We start from the raw sequence: 24,264 nt of genomic DNA on the forward strand, positions 1-24,264 counted from the left end.
ACGAGGAAGAACGCGGATAAATAAACCGTTGTTGTGATACGAGAAGACAATTTTCTCACTGCTGTCGCTCAACACTCGTAATATAGGAACTTCTAATGGAGAATTATGTCTGATGAAAAGTTGAAAATGGCTTTGTCAGCCCTTGGAGATTCCTACCCCCAACCACGCTGGCTCCTCTGATTCAACATGTAGAGTCGGCCAAAAAAAGGCCAACTGGGGACAATGGGTAGCGACGGAGCTGGACACACCGCAAAGACCGCTCACCGACAGCCGACGGTCTCCTTGGTGTGTCAGGGTCTTTAAATAAGTTGTTCTGTAACTTCCAGATATGACTGTGGGAACAGTTTGTGATTTGTTAACAGACTGGGAGGAAACTAAATGACAAAATAACTTGAGAGTTTTTTTCTGCACGGGCTGTGAGCTGCTTAGATTTCACGTGGACGCAGAAATGGGACAGGACAACCTAAATGTGCGAGGCAGTGTGATAGATTTGGAGTGAAGTTTTTGGAGAAGAAGTTGAATTTGATGTCGGCTCGGATTTGATCAAAGTCTTCTCTTTTGTGTAGGAATGGTTTTGTAAGAGCAGCACTAATGTAGCTCCAAGACATTTGTCCTGAACTTGTTTCTCCTTAAAAATTGTACATGACTCTGCAGTCGACATTTCAGATTATCCTAAAAGTGCTGGATGGGGTCAGACCAGTGGAGGCTTTTTGCACCAAACAGAGAAAACATTTGATTTTTCAACAAGCTTTTGTGCACAAAAGCGTTGTCCTGTTGAAACATCTTGATATGCTGTGTCACAAAGAATCCCTAAAAGGCGTATATTGACATGAAAAACATGTAAAACAGCTCCAGACCAACAAAACTAAATCAGAATATATCACATTATTATTAATATCTACTCTTGCACCTACAAGTATGCCGTCAGACTTGGCGTCTTCAAAGATGGTTGAATTTGGTGTATTCCGTTTTTCAATGTATCTAAACTGTGTTTGTAGTTTTAAAGGCTTACTATGCGACTTTTCAGACTTTTCAAAACAGATGCCCTCTCTGAGCTCCCATCTCCCCTCTTGTTACCCCCCTTCTCCTGCCCCTCCCGTCCTGTTTCACTAGCAGGGAACGAGGCAGCAGAAGACGAGTCCTTCTACAACAAAATAATGCGATCAACACCAAGTCATGATACTTACGAAAAGTTGATTTGGTTATTTTTGTCTTTTTAGGTAATAGAAAGTCTGTTCCTCGGTTTGGAAAGTTTGTTGGTTCTCCTTCAGTCGTATTCTCGCCATTACACTCTGTTTTATTGCACCTAGTCACAGCTTACCTGAGTGGGCGTGGCCATCTGTATGTATGTATGAAAATGTTTGAGCCTCTTGAGTGAAACATTAACAAGCTGAAGGAGGCGCTGTCCTGTCCGTGTGAACACAGAGCTGAGAACAACAAATCCAGAGAGAGTTTGACTTCTTTCTTTTTAAAGTTACATTACCCAACACTGATGTCATCTTGGAAATCACAAGACCTTTGACTTTCTGAAGGTAACCATGTTTTGTGTGGAAATCTCTGAAACGTCTAATAATTTAAAGCTACATGTTCTTACTATTTATTTATCGGTCGATTCAAAAGTCATGATGATAAATCAGGAGTAAATGAATCACTGCGTGTGACTTTACAACCTCGTCTGTAGAGCTTTCTCTTCAAACTGTAGTTTATGTAAGAGTTATGATGAAAAGCTCTCCTCTAACCTCTCAGGTAACAAATCAAAGTAATGTTTTAAAAGCGGAACACCTCGCCCTCTGTGGCCTTGATGAACAGCTTTCAACACCTCTCATGTACGTCTTAATCGTTGAGCGGAAACTATGAAACTTATAACTCTATTCACATCCAAGACTCTATTTAATGATTTTCAAATAAAGATTTCATACACTTTCTTTAACCGTATGAACCCGTCAGCGGTCACATTCCTGGCACAATGTTCCACCTCAAGATGTCGAGTAGATGTTCTTTTATAAACGAGAGAAATGAATGTCATGAAATATAAAAATGATTATGGACATTGGCCTGAAATCAAAAGGGATCTAAAGTTTCTTTGAGTAGAGATCCTTGTCTGCATGTTGTCATCTAACGTTTTAAGTTACCAGCCTTTTAAAAAATGATGCTTTTATTTTACAGTCGGTCTCCTTTCGCCCCCTCCAGTGTGAGACATTTCCAAACTGAACTCCTCACATCAGCAGTGTGGTATGTTGACCCTCGAGTTACATCGGTCACCGGCTGTCTGCACTCAGAGGTTTTTCTAGCTGCAGCCGGCTGATGTCGAGGGTTTTGATGGCTGTCGCTTTTGGGAAATGTCTCGCTGCAACCTCACACTTTTTTTCTTCACAGTTCCTGGAGCATGAAGCCGAGGAAAAGGCTCCAGGCTGCAGTTTTTTTTTTGCGGGTGGGGGGGATCTAAGAGTTGAGCTTGGACAAAATGTTTTGGATTTCACAGCTGTGTAGGCGAAAGTGAAGTGGTTACTTCCCTCCTTCTGCTGACAGCTTTGCTTTTTTGCCCTCTGACTCTCTGGCATGGACCTGTGTCACTGCAGGCCAGGTCTGGAGGATTTGGTTTTTCCAGAATCAGGGTTGCCTTTGTTTGCACAATGTGAAAACACTCCTCCTAAGTATGTCTCTTGGTGAAACTGGTTCTTAAGAAATCTCCTTTGCAAAAGCCAAACCAAATAAACAGCACTGTAGCAGGAAGTCCCCCTCAAAGTCCATCCATCCTTTATCCAAACCGCTGTTTCCCAACCGGGTTCAGCTGATCCCAGCTGTCATTGGGCGAGAGGCGGTACTACACCCTGGACTGTTCACCTGTCAATCACAGGGCGGACATATAGAGACAGACAAGCAGCCACACTCACATTCACACCTACAGGGAATTTAGAGTCACCATAAGGAGCATGTCTTTGGACTGTGAGGAAGCCAGAGTACCTAAAAGAACCCACACATGCACGGGGAGAACATGTAAACTCTACACAGAGAGGCTCATGTCCGACAGGGATTCGAACCAGGAACCTCCTTGCTGTGAGGCAACAGCTCTAATCAATGCATGACCGTGCAACGTTAAATTAATGAAAAGTTTTACATAGAGTAATCTGTTTTTCTCCAACAACGTTTGGCTCATGCTTATGTTAGACCGGCTTGTTTCTCTTTTATCTACAGATTCTGATGCTTGAAGACAGAAGTATCGCTGCTCTCTTTTATTCGTGTCAGCCTTCATTGATAACAGATTTTGAATTAGGAAGTCATTAAAAAGAAAATAAAACCAAAGCAATGTGGAGCTCCACATATGGGAAATCAAACAGTTGATGTGAAAGATTCAGAGTCCTTCTGTTATTATCCAGAACTAGGCTGACTGTCATTCTTGGACGACTGCGCTGTATGAGCTCAGGGATTTCTGATGAAACGAGAGCAGATGATCACTGATGTGGTGCAAGCTGCGACTGTGTCTTGCTAAATCAACACCCCCTAACCCCCCCCCCCCCCAAAGGATGAATTCCCCTTTAAAGGACCTCCTGTTCCCTCTCTGCGGCCCTCGGCTGCCAGCGTAGTGTTGTATCCAGAGTTAAGATGAAGATTTATGAGCTGTGAGTGACTGCTGCGAAGTGGACTGACTCACACTTTCCACTGTGCTTTACTTTGCAATTATTGCAACTTCGATAGTGAGCAGGAGTTGATAAAAAGTGAGTGTGGAGTTCTGCGTGACATCAGCACGTACTGCACATGTCGTACATCAGCTTCTAAAACAATTTGCCGCGTTTTTAAAGTGAATAAGAAATGCCTACTTCCACAACATCATAGAGTTAAACATGGAAATAAATGCTTTAAAAAATCTTGAATGGAGTAATGGAAGACTTTTTTTGTTACATTTTCATGAAGCAATTTATCAAGTAGCAGAGCCGTCATCTATTCTAACAATCGTAAACAGCTTTGAGTAAAATAGCTTTGTGTTTCACCAAATGATCTGATTTTTTTAGGTCTGACAGCGTGAACGCATTAATCATGATGTGATTCATTGATATTGCTACATCGTGCTATTTTGTCCCTTTCAGCGCACCGTAGACAAGCCATCGCACAGACAGCAGCGTCTCCCTGTAGGCACAGTGATGGAAAAGAGCGACACCTCTGCGCCTTTGAATGTCTCATTACACTTTAAAAAAACTCTGACAGTAAAGTTGACGAGTCAAAAGTCAAATCCACATCATGACGTTACACATTTCACCTGTTTTTACCGTCCTCTTTCTCTGTTTTCATTTACTTTTCCATCCCAGACGAGTTCCTTTTAAGGTTTTTATTTTTTTTTTTTTTTTTTTAACCTTTGGTCTAACACAAGTTCCTTATTTTCTTTCAAAATAAAAGCAGGTTTGGATCCAAAGGGCCGTTAAGTATCTTTAGCTGAAGACAGTGCGTTATTTAAAATTAAAGCAGAAAAAAATATTTTGAAATGCAAAATAATAGATTTCAAACATGTGATTAAATTGTGAATAATTGAGATATTAAACTTCTGAATTTTAGTGTTTAATCGTGATTGAAATTATAATAATTATTTGACAGACTTAATATTTTCTGTACAAAAACTTTTTTTAATTTTTCATCAGCACTATCTTAAATACATGATTTTCCAATTTTTCCTTTTTAGATGTTCATGAAAATATCTCCCCCCCCTCCCCCTTATCTGACTGTAAAGGGTTAATATACAACTCAAACAAAAAGGGTGCTACTCCTTTAAATGCTTTGGTTTGTTGCTCCTGGGTGCTCACAATTTCACAGACCAATCAACACCCAATTCTCTTTGTACACATCCTCTGTTTTCTTCAGGGTACAGCGACCCTGCCGATTGGATGTCACCTGTGTGTGTGTGTGTGTGTGTGTACGTGTGTGTACATGTGTGTGTGTACGTGTGTGAGATGATGTTTGGCAGGGTCAGGCTTTGTGCTTGTCAACAAACCTCAGCAATTATCTTTGACTCTGGGCTGTTTCAGTTCACACAGACGAGAACAAACTACAGAACGACATCAATAATCTGTGTCCTCTGTAGAACACAAAGAAATTCAAATGATTTGAGAAACAGTTTTTGATTTGATAATGAAATTATTTTCATAAAGAGGAAAGTTTTGTGACCCCTGTGGGTAAACGCCTTCACCTCTGAAATGAGACTTCAGTGCTGCAGACTCAATAATCTGACTCTTACTGCTGTCATCGCTCTGACATTTTCAGGAAAGCATAAATGGAGAGAAGGGCTGCACGGTTCTTGCAAAAATGTGAATCATGATTTTTCTCTCACCCGATTCTTATGTTACCAATTTTAAAGAGAAAACTGCGTCTGTGGGTCTCCACAAGAAGATATTAAGCACCAAACATTTATTTTTCTGCAGTCTGATCATTCTTCTGCACCACTATAAGCCTTTTCTGCACAACTTTGTATTTATAATCTGTCAGTTTTTGAGCCTTTATTTTGTCTTTTTCAAATCTCTCTGTGTTCATCAGACAGATAGCCCACCAGATTATCTTATACTGTATGTGTGGGAAACACAGCTTGATCTAAATGAAAAAAAAAGGGAAATAGGAGCAAGTGAACCGCCATTACAGACAGTAGAAATGGGATCGCATGCATTTGCTAATCAAGATTGTTGTATTTTAAGGTCAACCATGCAGCCCTAATGGGCAGTGGAGATAAGAAAGATACTGATTTTATTAAAGCAGCATAACTTCTGAGATGTGTCCATTAAATTAAAGTAAAATGAGCTTGAATCGTGTCTGATACTTCAGGACTAAAGTTGTAAAAGTTCAACTTTAGTGCAGAAAACACCACGTTTACATTTCTGCTTTAATTCACTGCTCTGATAAATCGTACCTTCCGCTCTTATCGGGCTGGATAAAGATTTCAGGTCCCTGACTTTACTTTCAGTGCAAGCTGCAGCTGAACTGATTACCATGTAATAACACACACATGGGCTGTAAAAAGCACATGGGGTTGGGGGTTCTTGTTCTGTGGTGTCCTGAGGGAGCACGCTAAAGGGGGGAAGGGAGGGGGGGAAGGTGTGCTGACTAAGCTGTTCTGGGCTGAACTGAGCTCTAATGAGGAAAGAGTGGAGAACTCTCTGACAGAAACACACAAGTTTTATATAGACGACATGTACGCTTAAACACACACACACACACACACACACACACACACACATTGTCCCACGAGTCTCACTAAAACTTGCACACACACTTCCACTCTCATCTATCTGTTTTACTTCTATACGCCTTTTCCTTTATCTTCCCATTTACATACTATCCCTACAAGTCCTTCACTACACACACACACACACATACACACACACACACACACACACATACACACACTCACACACGCTCAACACACGCCCTCCCGCCCTCTGACCTTTATTACCCCCATTATTGTGTGTACATGTTGCCCCCAGGCTGATGAAAGCCGTAATTTTGGAGTAAATGTGTTCACATTTATGTAAAGGGGCTAATGGGAAAAATGGTAATGCTCGAGGTCTGTAAATGTGTTTAAGTGTTTGTGTGTGTGTGTGTGTGTGTGTGTGTGTGTGTGTGTGTGTGTGTGTGTGTGTGTGTGTGTGTGTGTGTGTGCGCACCCTGCCGAGCCTGTTCCTCTCACCGGGGAGCCCGTCCAGTGTGCTATAAACCCTCCACAGCTCTCAGGCTTAAATGCAGCTGAAATGAAGGTTTAATGTGCTGGAAATCTGTTAGTTGGATTCAAATGGCACGAGAGTGTGTGTTTTTAATGGCTTGTGTGGGTAGTCTGTGTCTCTGAATGTGTGTGTGTGTAAGTCTGTGTCTCTGAATGTGTGTGTGTGTAAGTCTGAATGCATATAGCTCTATTAGTAGATTTTTATTGGTCTGTTGCTTCAAGAGTTGTGTTTTCTTCAGAGTGTGAAAAGTGTTGCCTCATTAGCCTCAGAGTGTAAATGTTATGTGTTACAATAACTTGTTTCCAACTTCAGAAATGCTTTGAATAAATTATTTATTAACACACAACATGACGTTTGTCAAAGACGCTCCAGTATCCAGACGTACAACATGCTGAAAGTCGGCATATCAAATCAGGACGGGGGTATTCAGGACTTTTCATTACTATTATGTTCTGATATAAACCAACAGGTGAAAGCTCTGTGCTTAAACAAACTACCTTCATCCTCCAGGGAGTGTGTTGGTTTAGCATTTATAGTCAGTGATTCCTGTATCCAAATAATCTTAATGTGTTTGTTCTATAGTAGATATAATCTTGGTAGAGAGTGGAATTACAGCTTCGTCCCTCCATCCTCGGCAGGTTTACGCTTTGAAAGCTCATTGAAGCAGCTGCTGTAGTTTAGGAATAAATGGTGTGCCAAATATATTTGTAATTCTCCAGAACAATGACAATAACTATAAGAAACTGTACACTTTATATGTTATTTTGTTGTTAACTGGGAGTGAAATAACTGAGCCCGACATGTTAGTACTATTATTGAAACATGCGTCCATATGGAGAGTCACCAGAGGTCGCAATGGGTCCAAAATCAGGCCCCTGTTTCCTGGAAAACCATTTCAGCTGAAAACAGGTAATCCTTTGGCTGCATTTTAAGTGTTCAGTTATCCAACATCGGCATTTTCAGCGCTTTAATACGCACAATTTTGAAAAAATGGGCTCCAGAGTGCAACAATTTCAAAACGGCACCAACTCTGTCATCGTGTAATCTGACCATTACTTCTGAAAACGAAGACTTTTCCCACATGCTCATTACAGTTCCAGTCAACAGCCATGCGCAAGGTGGACAACAACAACAACAACAATGGCGGACTCCTGAGTTCTGCTTTGTTTCACACACAAAATGAAAAAATGATTCTGTTTCAGTGGAACGTTTTTGTTTGAACAAGGCCTCAGAAACGTAAACCCTGATGAAGATGGGAAATTTGATAATGAGTTCAGAATTGACAAACTATAAAATGGTGTCTGCCTGAGAGATCACAGACCAAACTTAATGTATGACTGATATCAGAATCAGAAACACTTTATGAGATAGAAGGAAGACCTGAACATGTACCTGTCCCCCTTGGGTCTCGGGTCCAGGTAGACCTCTGAGGACCTTTAAGTGACACACAATCAAACAAAAATGTTGGCCAAAGTGCAGAATCTCTAAAACTTTGCTCGAAGGAATATATGAGGAAGAGATTGTAAAGGTGGGAGAGTACTAAATAATAGTCTACATCTTGGTTTAGAAATTCTCCTTTTTTTTTGCATTTCAAGCAGAGATTTAAAACTAATGAAAGTACTCTTTCTACGTCTGCTCTTGATCTGCTACTTCTTGCCACAGGGAGTTTGGTTAAGCTCCATTTCTTTGGTCAGGATCACATAAATAATCCCTGGTGTTCTGCAGATATGTTTCAAGATGTTTTCTGTTTAGACTATTGGTCTGTTTCTAATGTGGGTCAGATATTGTGGGTCCAGCCGTAGACCTTGGTACAGGAACATTATCGCCGTCATTCCTCTACAATCAGATCTCACCACCAGGGACAGTTAGATCACATCCCTCAGAGTTGGCAAATGTTGGATGGATTTTTTCATTTTCCTCCCCGGCTAAGTGAAGCCAGCTGAACACACACGTGGGCCTGTGGGAGTCGCAAGGGGGACGAAGCGAAAGCTCATCTTTAATCTAATAAAGGGGGGACTCGCTGGAGGCTGGAATTAATCAGATCGGTGAAGGGAGAGGAGCTTTGAAGGTAAAGACGTGGAACCCATTTTGAGTGATGAGAGGATATGATTGGACGTAATGAGCACCTCAGTGTCATAACGTCAAATTGAGGGTCTAAATCACTCCCATATCCCTTTGGAACGTGTGCGGCCGTCGTAGCAATGGGACCACCGTGTAGAGTCTCTTCACCATTGCCAAGTCCATTTCTTGAAGGTTTACTGTCACTCTGGGTTCCCTCTCCCTTTCCCACTCTCCATTGATTAGGATTTGTTTGAGGGGGCTGAGTGGAACAACGTTTTTTTTTGATAGTTACCTCGGATGCAGCTGCTTTCTGTTGCTCTCATAAAGTCGGTTATGACATGGATTCAGAGCTTCATTGTCATGTGTAGAATATAAAAATGATGTCTAGATCTTGAGGGAAAGCAGAAAGAAGATTATTATCATTGTAAAGATATTAACTTGCGTTGGTCATTTTCAATCTATTCAGCAATTAAGCAAAGGTAGAACTGCATGGAGTCGTTTTCATTTTATAACTCACCAGGGGGCGACAGAGGGAGTAATTTCTCAATGATCGACTGAAATGTTCATCTTAGTTTGTTAGCTTAATGCTAACCCATAATGGAAAATGACGTAAACTGGCTAACGGAATTAGAAATACAACCGTAGTAAATTTAACTTGGTTAACCTATTTTCACTTAATACACTTAAACAACACCACATGTACTCATACTCACAGGTTCATGTTTCCTAAACTCTTTAGAGAGAAAGTAAACTGACGGTATGTCATGCTACACGTATCCCTCTGCCGCCTCCTGTTGGATGGTTGTGTGTATTTGGTTGGGCTGCAACTTTGTGCGCCATGAGAAGCTCTAAATTAGATTATTTTTTTTAAATCATAATATCTGTGTCGCCTATTTTCCAATATTTTTGTCATTGAGATGGTTATCAGTGCACAATGACTTCGTTCTGCTACCACAAACTGATTCTGCTGCCGTAAAGTGCAGCTAATTGTAGTAAATTGCCATGTGGTCCCTGGTTGGCACACACTCTGAGGAGAAGGCATTCAACCAAGCAGGACGGGGAGCAACAGTTTCCTCGACTGTCTCCTTTATAGTGTCAGACAACTTGAACTTGGCTAATATCCTCATTGGATGATGTGAAAGTTTGCCCTTTTAAAAGCACGGGTCAGAAACTTCACATCCTGAGAAATGGCAAAGTAGGTTTTTATTTTTAGTTTGGCACAACTTTAACCTTAATTGTCAAATTCTAAGAAAGCTTTTAATATGATCTGTTGATGAGATCATACATACCTTCTGCATATCGACTTTTCCTGATACATGTTGAACGCAACATGTTTCTCAAATGTCTTTGTTTCCCCTTCCTCCTCCAGTTGATAGCTGTGTATGAGGAGCAGGAGCCCCACCATGGAGGCGATGGTACCAGTGCCAGCTCCACTGGGACCCAGAGCCCGGACCTGTTTGCTGCAGACCTCAGTGCGGGCAGCGGAGCCTCGGCTTTCCAACCCTACCAGACGGCCAGCGAGATCGAGGTCACTCCCTCCGCCCTGCGCACCAGTAAGTCTCCACACTGCAGTTTGAAAACACACCTCAGATGATCTATCTTATCTGGAGAAACCATCGGGAACTAAACATTAACTTCAGGAGTGATTAATAATGGAGTCAGTTTGTCTTATGCTCGTCTTAAATTACAAACCTGTCGTCCTCATTAGACCCAAATGTCAGAGAGCGCTGCAGTATACGCCAAACTAAACATATTACCTTATCACAGCCCAGCTGTACCTTAGCACTGTCTATAAATTCTGTTAATTGGACAGGAGGGGCTTTTTTTTTCCCAGGCACAGATAGCTGTTTGATCCCCGGCCAAAGTGGCTAATTGGTTTTATCGGCTTCCTCCTAAATCAAATGCGATGCTGCGGCCCGTCCACCTCTGCAGTTTCGCCGGCCAAGTCACTTTCTCCTGCTGTAATTACTGCGAGTTCGGAAGCAAAGTGACTCTTGTAGAGTTATTTGTCGATGCGGATCAAGCAAAAGCGTCTGTGTGTGTATCCACAGGCAAAAGCAAACAAATGCACACACAAACACAAACATGGAGGTTCTTTCTGAATCATACTCACAGTTTACTTTCTGTTCCTCTCAAATATTTCTCTTCAGATGTTTTTCTTTTTTTTTTTTTACGTTTGCACTCCTGAAAAACTAATCAAAAACTCACAGCAGGAGACTTCCTGTTAGACGGCAGAGGGGGGTGGGTTTCAGGAGGAATAATAAGCTATACTAAACAACGAAGCTATGCTATGTTGTTGTTGTTGTTGTTGTTGGGGGGGGGGGGGGATAAAAGATTTGCAACCACTGCTTTAGAGCATCCTCAGGTACATGTTCTCAAAATTTGAGGAAGTAATCCTTTTCTCCAAACATAAGTAAACAACTCTTCTCTCTCCCCCCCCCCCCATAGAAAAAGTTCAATTAAAGGGAGCCTATGTTTTAATTAGCATCTTTTATTAGCGCTACCCGCCCTGGTTGGAGTCGGGCTTATCCACTAATAACCTGAGAGTTGGCAGTGATTGACACGGCAGCCACCCGAATCTCCTTTTCTGTGTCTATCCCTCACACACACACACACACACACACACACACACACACACACACACACACACACACACACAGAATGTGAGGGAGGTCATTTCACTCCTAATTGGATTTCTGGATGAGATGCTGAATGTGAATTTGCAGTAAGAAAATGGAACTCTGGGGCATAATCACACCTGCCAGTTACATCCAATTTAAGCGTCTCCATAATAAATTCTAACCCTGTTTAATTGACGACACTGAATCTCATCAGCCCAATTTTATTAGGTTTTAAGAGAAATGCCTGTCACAGAAGAGAAGGAGCTTGATTAATTTTTTTTTTTTTTTCCCCTTGCTGGAGCATAATGAGAGTAGCTTTCAATCACTGATTTATGCCTGGTGGAGACGAAGAGGCGCTGGACGCGGCGTGGGTCTCTGCCAGATTCTCTTGTTCGGCCACACGAACTCAAAGGAGAAGTGATTAAGCTTATTAGACAGAGAGCTGGATTGAAATCCATCAATGCATTGATGTCACTTTCTTGGCTTTGTTCAACACAGAACCTCGGCACACATGAAAGGACAATAGCACAATCTGAACATGTGAGGCTTCACATTCTGGGAGAGAGAAGTCGTCCTTTTTTCAGTTTGCTGTTTGATCTCGTGTCTTTTAAAACCTAGTAGAGCAGTTGTTCATACTAATTTGAAGCACCGCTCTTACTTTTCTGCTGGGAATGTTTTTATTGCATTTCTCAGTTTTATGTGTTTTGGCTCCGAGTCTTCATTTGATTTGAAAGGATCCTGTCTGTCACTCAACTTTACTGCACTTTTGAAATGTTGTTAAGCTACTTATTGAATAAAAAAAACACAAATTCCTTTAGAGAAATATAAATATTTAAAAAGTTGGGGGTGACCGTGTGGTTTGGGGGGAACTGGTTACGTTTGCAACCTTCACAGTGTGAAGGTCTTAGTGAGTGAAACGCCCGCTGCACACAAGACGAGGAACTTTCTGTGATATTTATGGTCTTGGTCTAGTCTCAGTCTCACCCTGCCTTGGTCTTGGTCTTAACCTGGTGACGATCCCTAAATGTCTTGGTCTTGTCTCGGTCTCGGGGTGCTCTGGTCTTGGGTTTGTCTTGATCTCTGTGGTCTTGACTACAACACTAGTTGCCGCTGTAAATAAACTGGAGAGAACTTCCTCTGTCCTAAAGCCTCCTGGGATTTGTAGTGAGGACGGTGCTACAGGAAGTCTTGTGTGGCCATACCTACAGTCACTCTCTCTCTCTCCCCTTCTCCACTTTAGTGCCCATGCCTTCCACAGCTCAGAGCTGGTTTAGGGTCCCACGCTCTAGTTGACCCGACAACACCAGTCATCAAATTACACGATGAGTGTTTATACACTCACACACACAAACACAAACACACAAACACACAAACACACTCAACAAAAACTGTATCTGCTGGCTGGGTTATTTCCAAACACAAACACATGTCTACATAACACAGACTCAACATACAAATAGATCCTTCACAGTTTGTATACATGCACAGACGTCTTAACAAAAGTATTAAGTGTTCAGTGACACATTCACTGACCCACAAACACATGTGTTTATCTTTTGAGTACAAACACACAAACACATGGACAGCCTCAACCTCGTCATGCACTCACTCTCACAATACACACAACGTCAAACAACTGTTGACTCAGACACACACTTCTCTCATGGAAGGATTACAGAGCTTCCTGTATGAACACACACGCACACACACACACACACACACACACCGTGCAGCAGAACATGGGAAAGCGACACTTGGCTTTTGTCATCTGAAGGAAGACGCTCCAGCTTTCAAACAATCTTTCAGTTTTTTTGGTTTACACTCCGTCTCTCTTGTGTGGTCGGCCAAAGTGGTTTCAGTGGGATTTTTTTTTTTGGAGCGGTCTGAAGTGGGAGATTTTTAAATGTCATAACACCGTGTCTTGTGTACAAGCACAGGCTGTTTTTTTTGTTTTTTTTGATTGTGCACACCGCTCTTGTTGGAGTTGTTATTTTGGACCTTGGCCCACTTCCCACACACTGTAACTTTTGAAACAGAGTGAAGAGTTTTAATGGAAGGCTTCCACTTCCACTGCTGTTTCTCAACAGGCTCTCCCTCACACTGTTGTTCCCACACACTTTGTGTGCGCTGTGTTTTCGGAGGCGATACGCTGACAGTGAAGTAGAAAGCCGAGCTGCCTGACTTGACTTTCAGTGATGAGTCAGATGAATCCACAATGGGATGATGATGAAACACCATCGATTGATCGTCTTTATTAGCCCACAATATGTGAAGAATGAAAGTTGTTCCAGCCTATTCACATCAATCATTCCCTCATCTTCAAATGTATCACAGCAAAGTGACCATTCCTGGAACAAGTTTGGTACAAAAACAAACACCTGTGCTGTTTCTCCGATCCTTCAGATATGCCCCTCCACGTCCGGCGCAGCAGCGACCCCGCCCTAATGACCATCAACGGGCCTTTTGGCGGCGGCGGCGAATCACGAGTCCAACCAGAAGAGGCGCCCTCGAGGAAGAACCCGACGCGCTGGTCCACCACGGCCGGCTTCCTGAAAGCTCGGCACTCCTCCGGCACCAACAGCCTCGAGAGGAAGGTAAGCTGGCTGCTCTTTCAAAAAGAGAGACGGCTGTTTTTTTCTCTGTGGTAATTCAAAACGATTGGAATTTGATGGAGAATAAAGTGCATATTTAACTATATTAATTACACAACAGATGTGCTAAGAGCTGATATGTTTCTGTTTGGGAAAAAAAAAAAAAGAAAATCAGTTTTTGAACAACTCAGGGACATTGTAAATTTGCCAAATGATCCAACCGTTACTAACAAGGCTGTTATCAAATCCCTGCATCTCTAGACTTGGCTGCTAATGTGCAACTTCTGAATTTTCTATTCTACAAATCCTAGGTGGTATGTTTATAGCCATGTACAGAGCCTGTACTCCAAGAGGACGGTCCAGGTTCAACTCCTTTCCCACTCTATCCACCCTCTATCCAAATCACATCTAGAAAATGTAGCGCCGTAATTTCAGCAAAAGTTGAGACATTATCCTCGTATTTTGCTCGCAGGGTAAAGGAATGGACACGTATCGCAGCCTGCCGCGGGATGCAGGGACATGGGCCAATCAGAGGGAGTTTCAGAGAGAGACGGCCCGCTCATCGCTCAGCGCCAATCACCCCATGGTGGACCGCTGGCTGGAGAGACAGGAACAGGTAGGACCGTGTTCAGTACACACACACACACACACACACACACGAGTACACTCGGGTGAAAAACAAAATTGGACGCACTCCTCCGTTTTGTCGAGGATGCTTCCATGGAGTGGCTTCTGCTACCACGAGAACATTGTTTTGTATTGTAACATTTTGCCAACGCACTGTTCAAAACTGGATCAGCTGCAGCTTGTTAAATGTAAACCCCACTTTTCAAAATGGCTCCTTGTGGTGCTGCAGAGGATTGAAACAAGGCTATGGTGGATGGGGACGACAAAACTGTACTAAAAAAAAGAAAAACCCGACAGTGATGACATTCTTACAAAACCTCTCACACACACACACACACACACACACACACACACATCATACCCCTCCATTATGTATGTCTGGACATGAAATGTAAACAACAGATACCTTCAACTCTGCTAGATTTACAGCCAGTCCCAACCTCCGCACTCCGTCAGCTCTACGCTCTGTGAAATCCACTCTGAGTGTCCAAGAACAAGTCCAGATCCCGACCCAGTTCTATCACTCCCCTGTCCCTCACTTAAAGAGGCCAAAAGTGAGAAATATTACTATAAATCCACCATGACACATCGGTCATGGATGGAGAAATAACACAATGTTGACACAGTAAATAACATAAGCCACATTCTAAACATGTGTTCCTGTTTAACTTGATATGTGGGAGGTTGTGAGTACCAGGGCCTCTGTTCCCCTCGTGGGTAAAAGTGTTCATAAAACATGATAACATATCAAAACCCACACTCAGCATTCTGTTCATTCTTGGGTTTGAGTCCCCCTCTAGACTTGATTTGTTTAAAAAGAAACATGTTGTGTATAAGGGTGTGCATGCACGCAATCTGGTCTTTTTAACGGCCCGTTGGTTTGATTTGTTTAATGCCTTTGCTCTGGAAAGACATTAGCATTATTCATTGGTTTAATGATGAGGGATTACTCTTGAGTGCAATGGTGAGATAATGATCTGAAGTTGAACTCGTGCAAGCTGATATGGGAGTGTTTCACTGACGGGGCGCTCGGAGAGTAGTACAGAATATAAAACCCAACGGCACATGGACAGAAAACACTTTTTTTCTGTCGCTCTGGAGCGAAAAAATGTTTCTCAATCTGGGGTTCAAGAGCTCTGACAACCTCCGACCATACAGGGGGTTTTGACATGGCCGTTGTGACATGAGATTGCTATACACAATGGCAGTCTGAACAAGCCAAAGTCTCAGGGTCTGTAGTGACTCTTAAGTGGATATCGGGCTGAAGACGCTTTGCTACACCTCTATCCCGAAAGGCCTTAACCATCAGGCATTCCCTCTTCTGTCTTATATGTTTCTTTAATGAGACCATAGTTAACATGAATGAACGTCATTGTATTGAGGACTATTTGGGACAAGGGATTGAGACCATTAAGTCATTAGCTAAATGTTTTCTGAGGCTATAAATCACTTAGGAAGTAGGATCATTCTCCCATTTACTTGCATATGGTATGATCGCACTTTCTTTAAGCAGTTGCCCCTGCTGGCCATTAAGGGGAATGCAGGATCAAGGCACTAACCCTAACCCAAACGTAACCCTAAACCTTACCCTGCATTGGTGCTTTTTTTTCAAACCCTGAGGCTACTTCCACTTCTCATCTAGTCTATACTAGTCTGTATCGTCAGACACTGATAGTCAGCAACGTTTGACCATCACATGCACTTTTTGCAGTGTGTTTAAGTGCTAGTCCGCCCCTCAGCAACGAGCGTTTAGCTGATTCAACATGTTGAATCAATGTTTGCAGCAGTCGATAAAACATTCTGACTGTTCAGCCTTAATGAATGTCGGATTTCATTTATTCCTTTCCATTTTCCTTATCGTCTGCTTTTACCTTTTTTTCTCTCGTTCTTCAAGCAAACAGTCTGAAAAATGCTGCTGCAAAGCAAAAACACAATTTAACAGTGGCAGTTTGCAGTTTTGTTATCACATATATATTTTTTTTGTATTCAAGCATATGACAAAACTGGTTAATTGGACTCAGTGGTGTGAACATGGATGGCAAATTAGTTTTGTTTTTCTCTCTGGCTGTCGTGAATACTGACTGGATATTTTGTCTGGTTCAGACACAGAATGTACAAACACGCTACGTACAAACACTTTGCCTCAGTCGGCTTTTGTCTGAAGTATTTTAGGCCGAGTTCAAGTGCAACTTTTAATCCACGGTGTCAGTCGACAACATTGTTTGTTTTGACAGTTTAACGTCTTGGAAGAGATCTCTAACGCTCGACAAATCATCATCAAGGGTTCTTCTTAAACTCACAGTCAAACTTGTCGCTATTTTTCTTCTTTATATAAGTGATTTTGTAAAACAGCTCCTTCCGCAGAGGGGCTAACTGTACAACACATTCTCACCATCGATCAGAGTCGAGCCGCTCCGTTTCCCATCATCTGTCTTCGAACAGATTTTTAGTATGAAGGGGAGGGTTAAGTGGGAGAGGTCAGTGCAGGATGGTGTCGTTTGTATTAATGACCTGCTGAAGGCCATCTGCTCTCCCTAACATGAACACATACACACCCTGAAACACACAAACGTCCCCCAGCATCCTCTGATCCTGCTGACAACCCTCACTGCGCCTTGAACAGCTTCATCGCTCTGTGAGGCCTCGTGGTGTTTGTGTTTTTATTAGGACATTAATGCAGTTGCACATTTTGTTGGGACTTGATGATAACATAAATTCTAAAAGTGCTTCAGTCTGACTTTATTAAAACATTTGACCCTGTATCTCAGGTTTGATGGTAATAGTTCATATTCACTGTTCACTTCCAGAGACAATGATCTTATCTTGATATCTTCATAACCGGTTTCACTCATACGCTCCTGAAAATGATCTAGATCATTTTGGGAGGACTGCTCCAGGGATTTTCTCCTGACTTTGCTGTTCACACATGCTCATCCTCACAGCGGGAGATAGTCCCTGTCAGACGGGTCACTCGGACTTGATGTGGAAAAAAACACTAAGGGTCTGGCAGGAGAAACTCCGGGTGAAGTCAGAGCCAAAAATTCAGCTGTTTGTGTTCACACATGCAGCTTCTATGGCAAATATCATGAGGTTTTCAGGAGATCCCTGCAGGTGTGAACACCCTCATAGAGTCTCTACTCAAAATCACAGAAGTATAAATCTAAAGAAGCATCGTCTACTTGTCAAAGTATCCCCCTGTGACGATGGAAATATGACTGTGTGTGTGTGTGTGTGTGTGTGTGTGTGTGTGTGTGTGTGTGTGTGTGTGTGTGTGTGTGTGTGTGTGTGTGTGTGTGTGTGTGTGTGTGTGTGTGTGTGTGTGTGTGTGTGTGTGTGTGTGTGTGTGTGTGTGTGTGTGTGTGTGTGTGTGTGTGTGTGTGTGTGTGTGTGTGTGTGTGTGTGTGTGTTAATAAGACATTCTGAGTGAAAGCTGTGTTGATCTTTAACTTACAGCTGCTTCGTGTTTGTTAATGTGTGAAATGACCCAAAAAAGTCTGAATCCAAGTAACATGACTGTATAAATATAATAATGTCCAACTTCTTCATATCAATTACACACACACACACACACACACACACACACACACACACACACACTCTCTGTTGTTGTTGGCTCGTCTTGTGTGTGTACGATCTCTCTGCTCGCTGCTGTCACTGTTTCATGTCACAGTGATTTAAGCTCCACTTAGCGTACTTACTTACAGGAAGGATGTTGCAACAGTGCCGTGATGAGAACAGCTTTTATTTTATTATGACACGGGATAATCAAATACCAGAAGAGATGAGACTCACTAGGCATGAGAAAAGTCATTCCTCTTACAAAGCCAAAGCCTGTAAGGATCCACTGTAAGAGTGAAGTCTCTTACTGTTGTTTTGATGTTCTCTGATTGGTCAAATCGAAGCCTACTCATCAGTACATGTCATTTAGTTTAAATCAAGTTTAATGCAGATCCAGTTGGTTCATATTGATGCCAGGTTCTGAAAGTTAGCTTCTATTTCCCTGGGTAGTTACTGTTTGGTCTGTAGTACATAGCTCCATGTGTAGAACCGTTATTCAAGGATATAGAACAAAACAAGATAATAATGTACATGAATCCTGTCCTGGCATTTGCAGCAGCTCTACACCTGAACGTGTACTCCTGAAAAGACGAGTCAGTTTAGGGATCGGCATTGCAAATGAGCTTAGCCTTAGTCCCCTTGTGTCCACCTAGCGTTTTTTTTTTTTTTTTCCCAGGCTGAAAAGCGCTGGCTGTACGCTCGGGAGTGTTTGCATGAAGTGTTTGTGCACTGAGAATAAAGGTTCTGCACGTCCGTCCTGTCTCTATGACAACAGTCTGTTGACAACAATCGCTGTATGAGCGACACTGCTCTGTTACTTTTTACTGCATGTTTTATATCTGAGAACGTTTTTTTAACCCGGTCAGACAAAGAGGATGTGGATACAAGATACGATCTGTAGCTGGAAAAAATACTCTGAATATCATACATTTGGAAAAAGAGCGCCGGTGACGTCAACATGCGCCTTCCTGAAAAGTTGAAAGATGTTAAACTTTAGCGCTCGGAGCAGAAAAGACGCAGGGTGCTGCTCCAGGCGGCCGCTTTCTGCTGCAAACACTCTCTCCTCATTGAAAACAACTGAAAAAAAGATGCTGATGCTCAGAAAAAAAAAAACGCTCGGTGGACAACGGGGCCTTAGGCTATAAAATGCTGCAGTGTGTCAGAGGTTGACTTCCTTCATACTGGCTGCACAAACACGTCCTGTGAAGAAATGATGCACCTCTACATTGTAAGTGAAGACTAACAAAAGAATCATCAAGTTAAAAAAAGACAGTAAATCCTCTTAAAGGAGCAGATTTTAATGTCCATACAGCTTCTGCAGTATTCCTACACCTTCTTTTCAGTTCATTACAGCTCCACAAAGAATCCAGCGATTGGCAACAATGAGCTCATACTTCCATTTTTCCCACTTGTGCATCGGGCCTTTTGTTAAGAGTGTGAAATAGAACGGCACTGTATGGGAATGAAGAATGGCATAGCGGGGAATGGAATGTGCTGTGATTTAATTAGGATGGAGCAGCTTTTGGAACGATGACTTGAGCAGCGCAATTTCCTCAAGTTAGTCTCCTCTTATCTTTCCCTGAATGAATAAGAGGGAACAGAGGAGGATGAAAATGAAGAGAAGAAGTAGAATAGAGTGTCACATAATGAAGTCAACTTCTTCTTCTTCTTCTTCCTCACTCCTGCAGAGAATTCGTCTTCTCTCATAACAAAACACGCAGAAACACGGGGAGTCGCCAAGCACGTAGAAGAAGTGAGCCTGATTGAGTCTCGTTGAAATGAATGAAACTATTCTCCGTCTGGGTAATCGCGCACGCTCCCTGACGCACGGCGAGCATCGAACAGCGATAGTTTTGAGCTGCGTTCATAAAGCCCCCCTAAAAACTCCTAGATACCCTTTGGGCAACAGGTATGGGGTCGTCATGGCAACAGTGAGCTTGCCAAGCGGAGTGGTGTATTAATGAGAGCTTTTCTGGAGGTGCTGCAGCCGTGGAGAGTATCGAGGTCTGCGCTGCTGTGTGTGTGTGTGTGTGTGTGTGTGTGTGTGTGTGTGTGTGTGTGTGTGTGTGTGTGTGTGTGTGTGTGTGTGTGTGTGTGTGTGTGTGTGTGTGTGTGTGTGTGTGTGTGTGTGTGTGTGTGTGTGTGTGTGTGTGTGTGTGTGTGTGTGTGTGTGTGTCAATGAGTCAGGGGGGCATTTAAACATCTGTGTGTGTGTGTGTTCATCGATTAATGTGTTTGTTGCCCCCAGGAGTGTGTGTTCCGGCATTTATGGCTTTGGCTGTGTACGTTATTTGTGTGTGTGTGTGTGTGTGTGTGTGTGTGTGTTTGTGTTTGTCAGCTGTGAGAATGTGTCAAAAATCCAGGCGGCCGTCGACTCGGTTGCAAATCAACCAATTAGAAAGAAAAGCCACAAACCGCTCGGCCGCCTGCAGTGTGAGCACGGGCAGCTGAACCTCTTCAGAACACACACACACACACACACACACACACACACACACACACACACACACACACACACACACAACATGTACCCTGTATGGGTCAGTTTTCACCTCTGAGAGAAGAAAGTAGTCTCTGTGGACTTGTATGTCGTGGCCTGTGAGTGTGTGTGTGTGTGTGTGTGTGTGTTTCTTTATCTGTTACTTTTCCTTAACTCTTGTGTGTGTTTGTGTGAGAGTATGTGTGAGCTCTTTTTATATTTAGGTGTGTTGGTCAGTGAGTACTATCTATTTAATGAGTTGTTAAATATGTAGAGGCGGTGCCTCTTCAAATGCAGCTGATTGGATCAAACACTTTTTCTTCTGATTCTCAGACGAAGATGAGAAAAACACTTTTAAAAGGTTGGCTTATAAAGTTCCTAAAGTATAACTTGGTGATGCTGCATGATTTTCTTAAGAAAGCAATGTTCACATCACACCTCAAGGTTTCTGCCTGAGGTCTGTCAACACCTCCATTCTGGATACCTTGAGCTGGAGCCAGGCAGCATGAACACAAGAAGAAAAACTTGTGCATAGCGGTGCCAAAAACAAACAGAGGAATCGGTCTCCTCGCCTTGGTGGAATATTCTTTGAACGATAACTTATCCGTCTATTTGACATTTAACTTTTCCGAGCTTCACATGTGGATGTAGAACATTTGGGACTAAACCAAACACGCTATCGAACACACAACCAGATCTTAAAATGCAAATGGAGTTTGGATCTGATGTTTCTGATGCAAAGTCAGGACATCCAGAGAACTTGTTTGGTTGTAACGAGGGCGGCTGTGGCTCAGTGGTAGTGGGTGGTCTCTCAAAATGGAAAGTCGGCGGTGTGATCCCCAGCTCTTAAAGTCCCATGTCAATGTATCCTAGGGGAAGACGATGAGCCTGAATCGCTGCTCAGCCGTGGGGTGAATGAGCAGCTGCAGCCTCTGCCATCTGTGTGTGGACGGGCGAATGTTGCATGTAAATGTTGTGCTTGAATTTGAAGTTTTGTAAAGAGACAGCAAAGCCCCCCTTGTTGTCTTTGATTCTACTTTGCATGTTGTCATGCTGCACATAAAACACGTGGTTCTGGACAGGAGGGCGTGCACGAGCTTCATCTAAATTTAAACGCCATTAAAATTATACTTTTGACAACATCTGTGAGGTCGTTTTAAACGGCTTTCTTTTTTAAAATGAAAAGCCTAATGTGTGTTTGAAAGCTTAGAATGACTCATAACATATAATAGAATTAGCACCTTTCAACACAGTTCTCCTCCTCCAAATGGATTTGTGCCACATCTATATAAGTTTGTGTTTGTGCCGTTAGTGATGAGAGCCTGCTGGAGTTCAGACTGCACTTTGCTTTTTTTTTTTCAGTCTGTAGTTCAGTGGATCTCTGTGTGTGTGCCACAGTGTGTGTATGACAGTCTGTGTGTGTGTCCCTGTGTGTTTCTGTGTGTGTGTGTGTTTGTGGTGCTGCTGTGCTGTGTGTCCTCAGTTATTAGACTGCTGAGGGACCGAGTTGTCTTTCATGGTGGGATGGAGGCTTCGCACAAGTCACTGGGGATGTTGTTACACAGACATACTGCAGGCAGGTCAGCACACACACACACACACACACACACACACACACACACACACACATCCATACAGTACTACACCTGTGCAGGAATGTTAATGCTCCCTGATAGATGTGTGCAGTGTCAGCGTAGTCACACATAGACACTCATTCTTTATATTTCACAATGGCTAGTCTCACAAAAAATATATACTTTTATGCCATGCTGACAAATGTACAAAGTTTTCACACAAACACACACACACACACACACACACACACACACATACACACATGCATTATACATACAAGACATCTCAAAGCATTGTTAAACCAAAGTGAACAATCACATGTGTATGCATTTAGTGCACACACGCAATGACACCATAAGCAAATGCTGCACCAAAACACATTTTCATGACCATGTAGATACACACACACACACACACACACACACACACAACACACACTTCTCTCCTTTGCTCTGTAACTAACAAGCCTCCATGCAGTGTGTGTGTAGCTGAGAGTTGAGTCCCTCAGGTGCACGCTGCAGCTTTAGCAGGATAAATCATGCAAACCTGAGCCGTGCACTCATAAATCACCTCAGTGTGTGTGTGTGTGTGTGTGTGTGTGTGTGTGTGTGTGTGTGTGTGTGTGTGTGTGTGTGTGTGTGTGTGTGTGTTCATATGTGCATGCGTAATGTGCACCTGAACCTTCAGTTTTTATCAAGGTATAGATGTCTTGAGTGTGTGTGAATTTGCTTTTGTATTCTCTGTGTGTACATACATACAATACATAATTTTCTAGGCGAGGATTTTAAGAAATGTGTTGGTGTTGACGCAGTGAGTGTATGTGGTAAACATAAAAGTGAGGTTGTGTGTGTTTGTGTGTGTGTTTCAAGTTTGAAAAAGACTTCTAAAGTGGACTTTCTCCCTACATCTAAAGCTGCACTACCAGTCTTGATCCTGAAAAAAAAGTGACCAGTAGGTGCTGCTGTGGAGCTTGGTGTAAAAAAAACGAGCCCAGTCAGGTTCTGTGTGTAAATGTGTGTGTGTGAAAGTGTGTGCATGTGTTTTGTCCTTCTGTTTTTTGCGCTCTTTGTGAATGTAGTGTGAATGTGTGTAAAGATAAACACTGAAGGTGTGTGCTCGTGTTTTCAAGAGGTGAGAACATTTCATTGTTCATGGGCAGCCACTTTTGCTATTGTGAGCCTTCAGTCTGACACCTTCGAACAAACTTTTTCCATCTGTATGATTTCTCTCTGAATCCTTTAATTATCTCTCTCTCTCTCTATGTTCTCTCTGTTCTTTGTAGCTTCCTTTTCTCACTGTCCAAGGTTACACTGTCCACTGTCCTTTCATAAATGTTTGGCTCAATTATTATCCTCACTTTGCACACTTCTCTCACCTTTCAGCTACGTTTGATGTCTAACCCTAACCCATAAAGTATAAAAGGAAAGAAAAGGAACATTTAACACTTCTCTCTATACCTATAAGCTGGTATTCTAGACATTGAAATCTAAGATTGCACCTTTTTACTAATTAAAAAGAAACAAGAGAAGGCTGTTTGTGCTTAGGTTGTGTTTAAAGATAACAGTAAGAGATGCAAGATATAATGTTTTCCACAAGGTCCAATTCAATTCTTAAAAGAGTCTGAAACCAAATGCTGCATTTTCTTTTTTAAAAAGCTGTTCTGCATGTGTGACCATAAAGAGTTAATCCTGTACTTATATCCTCCAGCTCAGTGATCATGAGGCAAACTTCACCCTTCACTTTCCAAATCTCCTCCGAGACGTTTCATTGGATGGCAGAAAATGTTTGTCCAGATTTTTTTCATTTGTAAGGCAAGAATGCGATTCTCTGCTTTGGAGCTTTGAATCAGAGCGCCCTCTCGGCCTGCCGGGCGAGCGCTATTAAAATAATACAGTGCGTGGACATTTTTAATATATTCCCATTTCAACTGCGTCTGAGTTCTGTGAAACTGTGCCGACTCCGTGTGTCAGAAAAGTTCTTCATTTTTGAGAGCGTCTCTCGAGGAACTTTTGAAAAATGGCAGAGGAGATACTGGCAGACACACACACACACAC

General features: G+C 42.5%; 1 protein-coding gene across 8 annotated transcripts in view; it reads left to right on the forward strand.

Moving 5' to 3' along the window:
• pard3ab (par-3 family cell polarity regulator alpha, b) overlaps positions 1-24,264 on the forward strand; it is a 270,589-nt gene that overhangs the window by 88,678 nt on the left and 157,647 nt on the right. For all 8 annotated transcript variants that reach the window (XM_065953638.1, XM_065953641.1, XM_065953634.1 and 5 more), the window contains exons 3-5: positions 10,129-10,312; positions 13,784-13,974; positions 14,444-14,587. In XM_065953638.1, the coding sequence (XP_065809710.1) occupies positions 10,129-10,312; positions 13,784-13,974; positions 14,444-14,587 (519 nt within the window). The remainder of the gene's footprint in view (positions 1-10,128; positions 10,313-13,783; positions 13,975-14,443; positions 14,588-24,264) is intronic.

Source organism: Labrus bergylta, chromosome 4 (assembly GCF_963930695.1).
Source record: "Labrus bergylta chromosome 4, fLabBer1.1, whole genome shotgun sequence".
NCBI classification, from domain to species: Eukaryota; Metazoa; Chordata; class Actinopteri; order Labriformes; family Labridae; genus Labrus; species Labrus bergylta.